Source organism: Acanthopagrus latus, chromosome 18 (assembly GCF_904848185.1).
Source record: "Acanthopagrus latus isolate v.2019 chromosome 18, fAcaLat1.1, whole genome shotgun sequence".
Taxonomy (NCBI): domain Eukaryota; kingdom Metazoa; phylum Chordata; class Actinopteri; order Spariformes; family Sparidae; genus Acanthopagrus; species Acanthopagrus latus.
Window position 1 is genome coordinate 12,697,454 of NC_051056.1, and position 15,724 is coordinate 12,713,177.

The window sequence follows — 15,724 nt, forward strand, 5'->3', positions numbered from 1 at the left end:
ATGGTGAGGTTGTGGCATCAATACCAGCGAGGCCTGCTAAACTCTACAAGCCACTGAGGAAGGTAGTCCATTCAGCCACAGCAATATGCCAGGTGCAATATGGAGTGTTTCAGGTTCTTATCTGTAACTGCTGCCATCAGACTGCAACAGTAGTGGAGTAGTCTCAGTCTATAACAACACACACAGACCCATTTTCTCACATTACCCCAGAGATAATCACACCAATCTCCCGCTCTGTTTTCTCTCTGCTGGACTGATGATACATTTAGTCATATATTTCTCAACACAATCCTCACTGTACCATGGCCCAGTGGTTACAGAAGCAAGCCTGTGCCCGGATGAATCTGGCTAGGGAAAGTAAAAGGCAGTGCTTGACCCTCCTATATTACCACCACTTAGGTGCCTTTGAACAAGGCCCCAACCCGAACTGCCCCAGTGGACCTGCTCATTATCCAACAGATTGACTGTGGTTGTAGTAGGCAGCTCTTGGTGTGAATGTATAACTGTATGAAAGTAATCCACGCATTCCTAAAAAGAGAACATTGCTCTCAGTGAACTGCTCCTGAATAAATAGTTTCAAAAATCTCACATGTTAGATATCTGTATATATGTCTAGTGCATCATGTTACATTTCTTTATTCTATTCTATACTATATCCTATATCCCATATATCATTATTAACCATTTTATATCATGCACCTTGTTAATGTTAACACCGACTTGCTGTATATTCTATGTTATACTTAAATTACATGTCTATATTTATACAGACAAAAACTAGGTTTCATTACTAAATAATATCACATATTAATCTGGTGTTTGCTCTTGGCTTTGACTTGTTAACTCTGCAGCTTTCAATCAAACAACTATACCTGTAATTCAGTCCAAAAGCTTTTGTATAGTTTCTATTTTTAATCATTTTCTTTTACTACTCTTCTTATATACTTATCCTACTTACTTCTGTCATGGTGCTGCGGAAACAGCCACATTCACTGGGGATCAATGAATATTTATCTTATCCTATCTCACTTAACCTTACTTTAAAAACTGTTCAGTGAGCTTTCTGAACATGAAATAATATTATAATGGGGAAATTAATAACAACTCTTTACATTGTCCTCATGAATTTATCAACCAGATTAAAATTTTGCAACTTGTGACTTTGCTAATTTGGATATATACATCAGAAGAATGTAGGCTACTGGATTATGGCACATGGTGGCCTCATTTAATTCAGGTCAATATGTACTCTATATTTAGTATTTTCTCGTTGGTCTCCCAAGAGGCCTGCCAGTATTTAGACATTTAATTTCACTGTATCAACCAATATGATATAATATAGGACAATTCTGTTAAGACATAGGGCTAAAACTGTGGACCTAACAATTTAAACTGTTACTTTTACTCTTAATTTTCAATCAAAAGCAATGTCAAGAATATGAGTAATAATATTACCTTGCAGTCACCATTATATGTGATGACGCATTTCTTTGTATTTCCATCACGACTTATATACAATGATGGGATTTGTTAGTCAGTTATTACGGATTTACAAGTGACAACATTGTAAAGTCGTGTGTGCAACAGTGTTGCTGTGTGTGTCTTGAACACACCCCTCTCATTAATACTCCTGACTCCTCCCACAGTCTCACCATCAGTTTGTTTGGCAACAACCCTGTTGTTACCGCTTGTATGACCACTGCTGATAACTCCGTATCGATTTGTCTTTTAGGAAAACAAACATCTCTCCATTTATAAGTGAGCGAGAACTTGACATTGGTCCCTTTCTCTTTTTGACAACGCACCGGGATCAACACGATGGCCGGATTCCGCAGTTGTCCCTTAATCCCGTGGCTGGCCTTGGCCGCCGTGCTGGGCTCGGTGCTCGGGCTTGGCGAGGACCTCGACCGGCCTCTGTTCGGACCCCCCGGCTCCCCTGTCCAGCTACATGAATCCGACCCAGGACTGAAGAAGGCCCTGGCCTTCGCCGAGGAGCGCTACAACCGGGGCTCCAACGCCATGCACCTCCGCAAAGTCAGCAGGCTTCTCTCTGCCACCAAACAGGTAACATTAACAACAACAACCACAAAGACGTCGGCTCGTAACAGTTTTCACGTTAATTTATTCACAGCATCGCTCGTATTCTGCCATAACATGCTGGTGTGGATTAAGAAAGGTGTTTTTAACGATTTAGTACATTGCAGTAAGAGTTATATGTGTTCATTTCTTTGCAAACAACAGAGATGCTGGGGGGGCAATTAAACCTGCGTAATGCTACCAAGAGTTAGCTGAACAAAAGCCGGAAAGTAGCTGACATACTTTCAAAATAAAGGCATAAACTGGTCACTGCGGCACGAGTGTTCTTGTGCATACAGTAAAGAGGACTATTGTTCAGTAGTCACTTTTTGAAAAACCTATGTAGAGAGTATACATGAAGTCATATCAATGATATGTTAAGCCTGACTTGACCACCACCATCACCACTAACTGCCCTGATCAGAGTTGCATTGCACTGTCAGCGCACCCAGCGGGAGGGCCCTTCCACCACAGTGTCCATGCAGTAAAAGAAGCATCCAGATACAACACTGTCAAAATACACTCACTAAAAGCTTAGTCTGCTATTCAGGGACCACTAGTACACTAGACTGCAACACAATTAGACACACGTCTGAATGAAGCCCCTTTTAAGGGTGAAATTTTTTGTCTGTGCATTAAAAATGACCCGTGTCTATGTGTGTTTGTCTGTTTTCCAGCTGGTGAAGGGTATCCGCTACACCATAACAGTGGAACTAAGTAACACTCAGTGTAAGAAATCCACCATGCTAAGGACATGTGATTTCTATCCAGAGTCACAGAAACTCAAGGTAGGGTATGTGTGTGTGTGTGTGTGTGTGTGTGTGTGTGTGCTTGTGGGGGGGAGGGGGTGAATTAACAAGGGAGATAAGCTCAGTGTAGGTAATTATCATGGTTTTGAAATGGCATATCCCATGATGTGACTGTGTAACAGTAATATTGCAACAGTGTAGTTCTGTTTGTTCAGACAAGTCCAGTCAGCTGATCTTGTGACTATAGTCTGACTGAAAGTAGCCCTGAGCACGCTCATGCCTCATGCCCACATGCATGCATACACAGCACTGACACAGGAACTTCTCTTTAGTCCCTCTTTTCTTAGACTTTATCGTGGAAAGACTTTATCTAAGTCAAAAAGAAAAAAAAGGTAAAGTCTAAATTAATAAGTTTCACTCCAGTTATAAATAACTTGCTCTGTTTGATGTTGTGAGCTCTGACTGCACTGTGTGAAACACATTATTCCACTTATTCAGTTTTCCACACTGTAATCAGATACACTGCATATGACAATATAATGAGTGAATTCACTGTTTATAGTATAGATTATCTGTGTCTCTGTGTATGTTCTTATTCCTGTCAGACTGAGGTGTGTGTGTTTGAAGTGTGGGACATCCCCTGGCAGGGCACTTCAACTCTGCTCAAACAGAAGTGCCAGCCTAAAGGTCAGTTGGCAACCAAAATCATTGATCATTAAACAAATAAGATTAATGTTTTTTTCAGTTACAGCTGTCCTGAGCTAGGGTTCACAGTAGATGACCACGGTTCCTCTGCACCGGTATCCTAGATTAATTGTAATGCTATTTATGTTGTTTCATTGTTATCCCATGATGCTTTGCTTCCTCTTCAATAGCAGCATGATCTTCCAGAATCGACTTTGTCAGACTTTTTATTGCAGCATATATACAGAAAGTCATCTTTATAGGTCCATTGTGTATGATTTAGTGGCATCTAGCAATGGGGTTGCAGATTGCAGTCAACTGAAAACCCCTCATCATCCCGCTACAAATGTGAAAAACATTCAACCAGTGTTTGGTCTGGCTGTTCTGGGCAACTGTAGAAATGTGGCGGTGCAACATGGTGGACTCTGTGAAAGAGGACCTTAATTTTGAACATGTTTTGTTCTGTTTGGTGTAACACAGGGAGAAAAAACTTTACATGTTATAAATTTTGTTTGGTAATTATGACCTTATTATGTAACGCTATTGTTTACCTTTGTGCTGAAAACATCTGGTTCTATACCAAAGAGATAAATATGGTGAACATCCATGAATAAATGTAGATTTTTAATCTTCTACAGACACGTAACATGTTGTCCTCAATGTCTGTCTTATCAGGTGAACCTCAACTAGAAGAAACCAACAAAGTGACAGATGCGTCAACCAGCCAGCCTCTGGAGGTAAAAATTGTGAGATTTTCTGGATCAATAATGGTGCAACAATGTTTGTGTTGAGTTTTATCCTGTTATTTGCTTCTTATGTACTCCAGCAGTGTTGTGTAAGCTGCTGTTATCCATTTGAACTTGAGCTTGAGGAGAAGGTCTGTGTTGATTCTGTTTGTTGGTCTTCTCTTCCTTTGGCAGGAGTCAATGGAGTTGTTGGGCCAGTTCAAAGAGTTTATGGTGAAATACAATAAGGTCTACAGCAGCCAGGAAGGTGAGTGACTGACATACAGTATTTACTGAACATTCAAAACATAGCATGTGTCATATAGTATCACATTCTTGTCTCCACACCCTGAACTTCTGATGTACTCACAGCCTAATCGTGGCAATGATAGAAGCCTTTTACACTGTATGAAATCCTAGATTATGAGATCCTCTGTCAATTCAGAGCCTTTGAAATGAGTGATATGTGCTGATGGCTTGAAGCACTGAACAAGCATGAACAAAATAGTTAAGCATTTAAACGCAACATAACCATGACAGATAACCATATCGTTATGAATACAATTCCAGGAATCCAAAATAAAAGGATGAGCAGGAGCACACACTGCTCAACACAGTGTGCTAAACTTTGTGCCTCTTTGGTTTCTAGAATGACACCATGCTATTCAAAATCACAGACTGGGGTGACACTATTGGTTCAGTGTTAAAATCAAATCCAGAATAATGGTGGCATGCATTGCAGTAGTATTGCAGGAACTCTGTGTGAAAAGGACTTATGTCTCAGTCTGCAAGTGACAGATAATTGATAATTAACAAAAGATTAGATAAGGATTGTTTTTAGGTTGCCGGAGTGTTGCCGACTTTAAAACATGTATAAACAAGGCAGGGAAACTTTCAAGTGCCTGATCATTTTTAACTTTGTCTTTATTTGACTTCTGTAGAGGCAGACCGCCGTTTGCTCATCTTCCATGAGAATCTGAAGACTGCTGAGAAGCTCCAGTCACTGGATCAAGGCTCAGCTGAATATGGAGTCACCAAGTTCAGTGACCTGACTGGTATGTGCATGTGTGTGCACGTGTACTTGTATTTCCACACTGTTTCTTTTGAGGAAGTGCATCTTCTGCTTTTCATGTGTTATATCAGCTCTTCTCCAAAGAATCCTCTTGAGTAACTCAAACTTGTGACTGCTTTCTCCAGAGGAAGAGTTTCGTTCTACATACCTCAACCCATTGCTGAGTCAATGGACTCTTCATCGAGAGATGAAGCCAGCATCTCCTGCCCAAGACCCCGCCCCCGCTAGCTGGGATTGGCGGGATCACGGAGCTGTCAGTCCCGTTAAGAACCAGGTACAATCAATCAGTTAATTGCAGAGCAGCTACCATAAATAGCATGTTACTAATGAATTAATTACACCTGCTTCCTACTTCATGCTGACTTGGTGTGTGTGTGTGTGTGTGTGTGTGTGTGTGTGTGTGTGTGTGTGTAGGGTATGTGTGGATCCTGCTGGGCTTTTTCTGTCACAGGCAACATTGAAGGCCAGTGGTTCCTAAAAAATGGTTCGTTGCTGTCCCTGTCGGAACAAGGTAACGCCTGCTGCACAAACAAACAAAAAAAAAGATGTTACAATAATTCAAAACCTTTCCCCTGCAGAAAGCGAAATCATTGTTTACATTTGCAGATAAGAAGCCATGGTTTGATTGGTTTATCAATTTGTCCCTAACAGAGCTGGTTGACTGTGATGGGCTGGACCAGGCGTGCAGGGGAGGGCTACCGTCAAATGCTTATGAAGCTATTGAGAAGCTGGGTAAGAAACATGTGGCGGAGGACGAGTGATGTGTGCAATCATTCTGAAACTTTTTAAGCTTCAATCCTCATTTTTTTCTCAGGACATTACAGTCATTTATTTAAATGGCATAACCCTTTTAATCTTTATTCGTGTATTAAGGTGGTCTTGAGTCAGAGGCTGATTACTCCTACAGCGGGCACAAGCAGAGGTGCGACTTCACCAGTGGGAAGGTGGCTGCCTACATCAACAGCTCTGTGGAGCTGTCCAAAGATGAGAAGGGTGAGTGGGTTGAGGGAATAGAGAGGGAATGAAAAAGAATTGGAAGAGGAGAAAGCTTACACATATGTAGACAACATTTCTTACTAAAACACACACTAAGAAGTTTTTGGATCTAAAGCCCCTTTCTCACAATCAGCAGCAATTCCTGCATGAGGTCATGTGTGAGCACCCACGGATCGATATTCAGGGAAATCTGTACTGCTAGTTTCCCTCCCCCTGACCTTGTAACATTTCAGGGAAATGGACTCTCCCTAACAATGATTGTCATGTTCCTGAATGTAGATGCATATGTGAAGAGTGGAAGTTAGGTTGGCTAGCCACTAATTCACAGGGAACTACAGTATGTGTAAAAGAGTCTTAAGAGTGATGAGACACTGATGGGAATATATGAATTAACACTAATAACTCCGCAAAACTGTCATTTCCTATTTCAACGACAGATTTATAGAGTAGATAGATGGGTGTTCATTTTACGATACATACATTCTAACTAGATTTGATTTATTTTGTTTTCTTTGATCTCCTCAGAAATTGCAGCTTGGCTGGCTGAAAATGGTCCAATCTCTGTTGCTCTGAATGCTTTCGCCATGCAGGTAAGCATTTCATCACTGCTACAGTGTTTAGACCACCACAGCAATGGCTGAATCACTAGAATCTGACATACTTATATACAAGTATACTTATATCACATGCTTCACCTCCATGAGAACTACAAATAAAGATTCAACACTATGTCAAAATGTATTCTGTTTCTGTCTGTAGTTCTACAGGAAGGGTGTATCTCACCCTTTGAAGATCTTCTGCAACCCCTGGATGATCGACCATGCTGTGCTGATGGTGGGATACGGAGAACGTAAGTGTGTTGTTATTATCCTCTGATTGTTTTATTACAATTGTTCTTCTTTTTTGACGGATGATCATTTTTGTGAATTAGGATGGAGCTAATGCACTGTATGAATTTTTCTGTGTTTTCAGGTAAAGGTATCCCATTCTGGGCTATCAAAAACAGCTGGGGAGAGGATTATGGAGAACAGGTAAGACAACCCAACATATTAACACTCTTTGAGTTCAAGAGAGACTTAAATGTTTTTTTAAAAATAAGACAGAATTTTTCTTTAAAACAGACATACTAACTAAACTGATTTTAAAATGAAAGGTATCACCTGAAAATCTTGTATTACACGATGAAAAGTACAAATCAGTCTGTAGTGTAACATCGCCCCTAATATGTGTCAGTGTGCTCTACTGAATTCAACACAGCAAGACCTAAACAGTCTGTAAATAATAAGTGATCATAAAAGTTTGTAAATTAATCAGTTTGGCAGATTAATCTGTGTCAATAGCATTTGAGCCAAGTTCCGCCTCTATCAGCTGTCAAAAAGATGTTTCAACGCAGTGATACAGCCTTGTGTTGTACTTATGGGTTGCACCATACTGTACAGAACTCACTGCAACTTTGTATTAAACCAAAGCGTTTGGTGAAAAGTAAAGAAATAGTTCAATAAAGTTCCATTCCTACTTTGTTGCTACTCATGTGATGTTGTGAGAGTCCATGTGTTCATTTCTTGCTGTCTCTCTTACAGGGTTACTACTACCTTTACAGGGGGTCTAATGCCTGTGGGATCAACAAGATGTGCTCATCTGCTGTAGTCAACTAAACCACAAATGACATATGTTCACACACACACGCACGCACACACACACACACACACACACACACACGCACGCAAACACACACACACACACACACACACACACACACACACACACACACACACACACATTTGAGCCAGGCTGCATGATGATCACTATAAGACATAAATAAAGTCCTACTGATGTTGCTTTTCCGTTAAACCAGTCTAGTGTTCAATCTTCATACCTCACGCCATCATTTCAATTTTCTCAAAACATACCAGCTCTGATAAAGCTTGTGTTGCACAGAATTTTATAGTAATTAGTAGATTTTATGTGCTCTTTTCTTTCCATTAGATATGCAGGTCATGATGATTGCTGTGTTTTAGGCAGTATTGGTTTTAACTCATCCTTTTTCCCAGTAACAGCTCATGTTCAATGAAGAATATGCACTAATTGCAGTCAGACTTGTGTCTTGTCAGCTCACTTGGATGTTCCTTTTACCAGTGCTCGTGCTAATGCTATGTAGTATTTGAGTGTTTTTGTTTTGTTTTGTTTGTTTTTTTAATGTCAGGGGTTTTACCTGACATTAGTCTGCACATTACTACTTAACTGCAAGTAAATTGTCAAAACTGTCAGAAATGAATGAAAGAAGGTGGAATAAAAATGTGTGGAATCCTATTCTTTGGATGTGGTGTTCTTATCTTACATGTAATTAAACTGAAAAGTTAAACTGGATTAATAAAAAACAAACAAATGCTACATTAATGTATGTTATTAAGACTTTGTTCGCCATATGAAACCTTTATTCATATACCACAGTATGTATTTAATAAATGAAATGACAGATATGTATATGAAATGTCAGGTGAAACTACATGCAGACATGCACAGCTATTACAGTGATGGGACACATAGTTGTAGTTTAAATGAGAATTTAACGATAGTTTTTAATGTATTTTTTGTTTTTTAAAAACATCTGAAATGTTAACGCTGACATCCATAAAGGTAAGCATGTTTTATACCCATGATACCAACATGAGTTATATGAGAACAGCAGCGTCATTGAGCGATTTAGTCTTGAATGTTGCCCAAATTGAGAGACACTCTATTTCCCACAATGCTACTGCACTAACACGGAAGAACAAGAGTCGGGGAAACGGGGAAAAGTAGTTGGGTCTTTTTTTTTGTTTTGTTTTGTTTTTTAAATAAACGGATGACTTTAGTCAGGCAGGAAATAGCAAATGATGCCGAAGTGACAAAATTCAATTCTAAATCTCATTTCTTCATCTGAAATGTTAAGTGTAGTTCTGGCCATCGCAGGGTCGTTTAGTCCGAAGATAAAGAGAAACAGACGAGCTTTATTTTGAAATGGTGGAACACTCGTCCTCGGAAGTACAACGTTTAGTGTCGTCAGAAAACAGAGACGCATGTGGTTCGGCTTTAATGATAAAACATTGCAACGTGTGTTTTTCGAAAGTGTTTTTTAGCTGCTGTCAAGCTTCCCAGTAACACATTTTTTGTTTCTCTCTCTCTCAAGGTTAGCATGTTACCCGCTAATGTAGCTCCCTGAGCTGAGCGTAGGGACACAGTTTGAGATAGCTAGCTAATGTTAGCTTAGTCAGCTAACAGAAACGACCAACTTTGGTAGTGTTGTTACTTTGGTAAGGGAATAGTTAATTACTTACGTTTCTAGTTAATTATATGCAGCTGAGGCGACGGAAGCCACTGTCTTCGTCCAGCGATCACTGACATCAACGAGATAGTAAAAGTTTGATAAATGTTGCTAACTGAAGCTAACTACTCACTATCGTTAACCCAATTTTAATGAGTCTGGCATTTAACGCGGCATTTCATCTTGTGGTTCCGCGAATCTCTCGTTTTGGTCAATTGTCTCCTCAATGTGTCATCACTTGACAACAGCTGAACTTCCAATATAGGGCCTCAGTTAGTGTTCTGCTGTTTATGCACTTCATCACCACACTCTTGTGTTACAGCTGGCGAAGGAACCAGAAGCCCACCTTTAATAATGTCACAGGCCACTAAACGCAAACATGTCGTCAAGGAGGTTCTTGGAGATTTTGTCATGCCCACAGAGAACCAGCAGATTGTAAAGGTGAGCTGTTCATGGCCTGCGTATTACAAGTAAGTAAGACACTGAAACATTGTCCCGAATGTATCTCCATCCTGTACCTGTGCACTTGTAGGTCACTGGTAGCCGTGGTAACAACCTCCATGAAGCTGTCACGGCCCAGGGTGAGACTTTCCTAGTGAGCATGCCCACCAAGTTCCGCAAGAACATCTGGATCAAGAGAGGTAACTTCTGATGGGATGCTGAGATTAAGTTTTACAGATTAGTACAGAGACCATTCAGTGTTAGTTAGCCAGCTCAAACATCTAAACACTGACGTCAGTAGTCAAAACCAGGCCTCCAGACTCATTTTTCACCCTGGTTGCAATGGTGTGCCTAACTTTCTCATCTAGGTGCTCTAGCTGACAACTTGCACTGCTTAAAATTAGGTAGGGTTACTGGGATATGGCCACATAAATGTATGTGCATAGATATACAATGAAAGTCAAATGAAATGTGTCTCATGCTTTCTGTTGGGACCAAAAACTAACTCTAACCCACTAAACACAAAATAAGAATTCAGATATGTCACAGAATAAGCAATCAACACTAACACTAAACTATCCCGATGTCCCAAACTCATTTTGAGTAGTTTAGGTGCACCCAATGATACATTAACAACAATGATTTTAGTTGTGAAAAACAAACAACATACTATTGAATTTCAGGTTTACTGATGCAACAAGTGAAACTGTCTAGTTGCACTTGCCAGATTTTTGGGTGCACGTGTGACCAAAATAGTCACATCCTGGACACCTGACAACAAGTTTCTGTGGATTAACCTGCCAAGTGTATTTCCCTTTCAAATTTTTTATCAGGCATAATGTTTGTGAATAGCAGACTTTATTTCTGGAAGACGATAAATGCTGAAATACTGTCTGTAGTGATGCGTACCACTCAATAACAGAATCTTTCAATTAGTAGGGGCTCTAAAATATTCTTCATCATCCATCAAATATAATGTTTTCATTGGCCTACTGATATCATCTCCAGCAACAGATTTTCCAAAGTTTGTAGTACTTACATGCGTGCTACCACAATGTCTGTGCATGCAATATTTTTGACCCTGTGTTAAACCGGTCTACAGCTTTTTCAAGGGAATAGATGTGTTGTCATGATTTCTGAAGAAGCTGCTTATATCATTCACTTAGTGTTATGAGATATTTGTAAGTACTGACAATGAAAATCTTTCTGCATTAAAAATGACCTTTTATTTTTTGGTTCACATTTAAAATCTGTCTCCTTTCTGATCCCTTAGGTGATTATGTGATTGTGGATCCCATTGAAGAAGGAGAGAAGGTGAAGGCTGAGATCAGCTTCATTCTGTACAAAGATCACATTCAGAACCTGCAAAAACAACAGCAGTGGTGAGTCTAAACACACACTTGTAGACACACATCACACAACCAGTATCATTTTGTTAAGTATAATGAGTGTATTGTCTTTGTTTTTCTCACCATCCTCAGGCCAGAGGGTTTCATGGAGGAGCCGTCAGAGCAGGACAAGATAAGCAAACATCAGGAAAAGGAAGAGGGGGAGGAGGAGAAAGATGAGGAAGAGGATGTCAGTGACTCTGAAGATGATGAGAGTGACCTCTTTGTAAACACCAACCGCTGTAACTACCAGTACAGCGAGAGTGAGGAGGAGGAGGACAGTGAGGAGCAGGATCATGTCAAAGACGAAAGGACAGGAAATGGCTCCTAGTGGCAGAGCTGAATACGTGGACAGTCGTGAGTCTGAGCTGTGGAGATCATGAAATCTGACTGGTGCTCCTCATACAACAGCTCCCTCTGCAGTTCTTGTATGACAGGCTTTTGAAGACATTAAGTGGCTGGGCTGAATGAATGGACTTCAGGTTAATAGAGCAAAAATAAGTCTTGTCTCCAAAAAATCAGTAATGTTGAAATCAACTATGAAACTAGTGATTTACAATGCTTGAAATTCTGTAATACATATTTCTGATGTATTTTTCAGTGTCTTTCTGAAAATGTATCACTAGAGCATGTTTATAAACTGATCTTCAGTGCAGCCAGTCCTACATTACATTAGGGTAAACTGTATATGCAGATAATAACATACATTTGCAGGGAAAGGTTAATGTAAACTCTTATATCCACTCATTCTCCTTCATAGGACAAAATAAATCTGTCAAAAATTTACAGTATTGCATAATAATACTAAACCCACATCTGTCATGTTTGATTTCAGTTGTAATGACAGTTAGAGGGGTTAGGGTGTGGCTAGGATCTTCAGCACCTTGAGAGACGCCAAGATCGAAAAGTGGCCAAAGGTATGTCAACTGCTGCTCAGCGGCGTATGCTCATCCCCAGACTGGTATACTGATCCTTGTAGTGGTATGCTGCTGTTAATGTGCTGATATTCCACCAACACATGACAGTATGTTCCGCTTTAGACTGTTATGCCATTGACAGAATGTTGGATGGGCACTGTTGACCAACTGATAGCAGAAACTTTGAGTCAACCAACCAACCAAACAATACTTACTGACAAATTTAATTTATTAGATTAGGGAAACAAAATAATGTCATACTTCATATAAACATTGTGGGACAGTAACCATCGTGGCATACTATGCATCACGTTGACTATACTTGGAATGACTGGAATAAGCTGCTAATAAACAAAAAAGATGACTGGCATAGACATTGGGATATTTTCTGACATTACAAGTTTTACTGTTTACAGTTTTGCTTTTTGCTTAATGTGATAAGAACCTGTTGATCTAGCGTATTAGCCTTTGGGCATCGATATACCAACTGATCCAGTGGTATACGCCTTCGGGTATTATACTGGCTAAATTTGGATTTATGCTTTTTATTTATATATATATATATATATATATATATATATATATATATATATATATATATATATATATATATATAAATATATAAATAAAATATTTGGCCTTTATATGGCTTTATTTGTAGAACAGCTCAAGAAATGACAGGCAACGGGGTGTGTGTGTGTGTGTGGTGCGGGAGTAGTGACATGCAGCAAAAGGCCCCAGGCCAGGAGTCAAATCCGGGTCCGCTGCAGCGAGGACGAAGCCTCTATATGGGCCACCTGCTCGACCAACTGAGCTAAATGGCGCCCAAGGATATATGTCTGTGTGACTGATTCATCTTTGTCTTTATTTGCAGCTTATTCCAGTCAAGTACAGTCAAAGTGATGCAAAATATGCCACGATGGTTAATGTTCCGTGACAGATTTTATATTTTTATATGAAGTACTGTATTATTGTATTCTCTTGATAAAGAAAACCTGGCAGTTAGTATTGTTTGGTTGGTTGGCTCAAAGTATCGGCTTTCAAATAATCAGACTGGCTACGGTGGCTTAGCCGTGTTAGCTAAGGCTAGCTCTTTGATTAGCATTGAGTAGTTAATAACAGTTGCAAGCGGCACATACCATTATGTGTCAGTGGAATACTAATCTAAAGATCAGTGAATCAGTGTATACCGCTGAGCAGCAATTGACATACCTTCAGCCACTGTTTGATCTCGGCACTGCAGCACCTTTCCAGTTCTACCTGTTCTCCGAAAGGATATTGTGATAAGCTGACCCGTTACCACCACACCTCATTGTAGTGCTGATTTTATCAATTTGTTTTTCAGTGAACAGCTGCTGATAGGTCCTAGGATTTACCTTGTCACTGAAAGTTCTTGTCAAAATGCTCTCGTTTCAGTCGACTTCGTATCAAGTTGATCAGTGTGACTGCTGCGTGCCTCAACTTTTCCTGACATTCCTTACCCAGTTGGTGATTTTTTTGGTTTGTTGAATGATGAACACTTTGGAAATAAATAAATTCCTTATCTGTGTTTTTCAGCACTTTGACTTGACATCTACTGTCCTTCATTTCAAGAATTCACTGTTTTGTCTTTTATTTGAAATTTAAAGGTCTCGTATTCTTCGAGTTGATGGTATTATTTTCTAGATCTCCGAAAAACATGCTTTGACTCAGATTTAGCTCCTGATTCTCTCTGATCTCTCCCAAAAAAGGCAATCTGCTCTGATTGGTCAGCTCTCACAGGCCTGAGCAGGCACCACTCTCTGTGTCTCTGCCTCAGCACTTCCATTATTGGTACATTCATGGCTGTGATGGAGGGTAGTGTTTGTATAGTGGTGATATCACAACTTCACAGAAGTCCTGGCAGCTCGTTTTATGAATATAGGCTGTGTGCATTTCTCTGTGGATTGCGCCGTTTGATACTTTCACATTATTTATATAACACCAAGACATGCTTTAAAATCAGAAAAGACATGTAAATCTCACATTGTTCAATATGGGACCTTTTAAAGAACCTTCTCTGGAGACAGTTTTGCAATGGGTGTGAAATTAAGCACAGTTCTCCACATGTATTACATTCTTCCAAACATTAGCACACACTGTTGATGTAGAGCTGTTGAGCAGTGTATTTATGCTGCTGGTGGAACCAGCTCTACAGGAAATTTACCTTTGGTTTTGTGTGTCTAGGGAGTTCATAGTGCTGTGAACCAGCTCTGCAATGTTAATTAGTTTTCATCTCAACACTGATGCTAATGCAGAAAGATTGTTACATGATGCTACCAAAATCTTATAAAGAGGAAATACTTTGAAAGCTAGTTATTCTTAGCCAACAGTCATTGAAGTTAGAACCCTGAAAAGATTTTAATGTTTTCTGCTTTAATGTATTTTATTGAATTTAGCAAATAATTAATTATGATGAAATTGGTTATTCTGCAAAGTAATTGAATTGAATACAAAAATCTTTCATGGATAGATAGAGTTGCATCTTTACTAGAAAGAATTATTATGACTTATTATGAACAGAAGCAAATAATTAATGGTAGCAAAGATGCTTTTCTCAACATTTTAATCAACTTCCCTCATGTGGATTCAGATTTGACACCATCTAGAGAGATTTGGTCCCTCAGACCCAGTGAGGGAGTTTATTTACATTCAATTCAAGGAATATCCTTCATTGCAATGTACGTAATTGCACTTAGAGCTTATGGACAATGTAGGGTAATATTTAAATAGTGCATCTGTTAAACCATAAAATTGCAATAAAAACACATTCATTATACATTGTCTGAAACATTGGTGTCCAAAGAACTTGCATGCCACTGATACTGTTATCTTCTCTCATGGTCAATAGGAAAAACTTGATCAAACACAGTTGTTGAAAGTCATTAATAGTTTTTGTCTGTGACTGTTAACATTTTGTTTTTAAATGTTAACGGGGGGCATTAATCTTTTGGAATTTGATTTAATTTTTTGATGAAGATGGGTGCTTTCAAGAGGAGTCGGTTTCACAGAAGTAGAACAGGAAGGATTGAAAGTTTATTCGAACACAAAATAAATACTTAACATGCATGTACAAGGATGTATGTAACACATTCCTCACATTAGCTATGTGGCTTTCTGTCACAAACCTAACTGGAGTGAAATCATTGTAAAATGTCACTGGAAGCTGATTGGATGGAGCCAGCCGCTCATCTAATCCGGGCCATTACTCAAACCCATCTTCACAATGATTAAATTAACAAAATTACTTTGAATTCACACATTATGTACATAGAGATAATTCCAGGATCCAGCACACTTTTCAGGGAAAAAACAAACACTATCTGAATTTAACTTTTCATAGTTCAGTTCAAC

The 15,724-nt window shown here is 39.3% G+C and overlaps 2 protein-coding genes across 3 annotated transcripts; both read left to right on the forward strand.

Annotated features, from left to right (window-relative positions):
* The first annotated feature begins 1,646 nt into the window (after positions 1 to 1,646).
* ctsf (cathepsin F) lies at positions 1,647 to 8,612 on the forward strand. Its single transcript, XM_037078082.1, has 14 exons — positions 1,647 to 2,064; positions 2,754 to 2,864; positions 3,431 to 3,512; positions 4,185 to 4,246; positions 4,430 to 4,502; positions 5,176 to 5,289; positions 5,432 to 5,580; positions 5,721 to 5,817; positions 5,958 to 6,038; positions 6,180 to 6,299; positions 6,828 to 6,892; positions 7,062 to 7,152; positions 7,275 to 7,333; positions 7,883 to 8,612. The coding sequence occupies exons 1-14, from the start codon at positions 1,819 to 1,821 to the stop codon at positions 7,955 to 7,957; spliced, it is 1,425 nt and encodes a 474-aa protein (XP_036933977.1). The 5' UTR covers positions 1,647 to 1,818; the 3' UTR covers positions 7,958 to 8,612.
* A 517-nt stretch (positions 8,613 to 9,129) lies between these two features.
* Positions 9,130 to 12,724, forward strand: eif1ad (eukaryotic translation initiation factor 1A domain containing). Of its 2 annotated transcripts, none has more exons than XM_037077948.1 (5): positions 9,130 to 9,471; positions 9,929 to 10,047; positions 10,139 to 10,247; positions 11,321 to 11,429; positions 11,529 to 12,724. In XM_037077948.1, exons 2-5 carry the CDS (start codon positions 9,961 to 9,963, stop codon positions 11,764 to 11,766), a joined length of 543 nt encoding a protein of 180 aa, XP_036933843.1. In that variant the 5' UTR covers positions 9,130 to 9,471; positions 9,929 to 9,960; the 3' UTR covers positions 11,767 to 12,724. The 2 variants fall into 2 exon arrangements, with proteins under 2 accessions (XP_036933843.1, XP_036933844.1); XM_037077949.1 differs by having other exon boundaries at positions 9,461 to 9,595.
* The last annotated feature ends 3,000 nt before the right edge of the window (positions 12,725 to 15,724 follow it).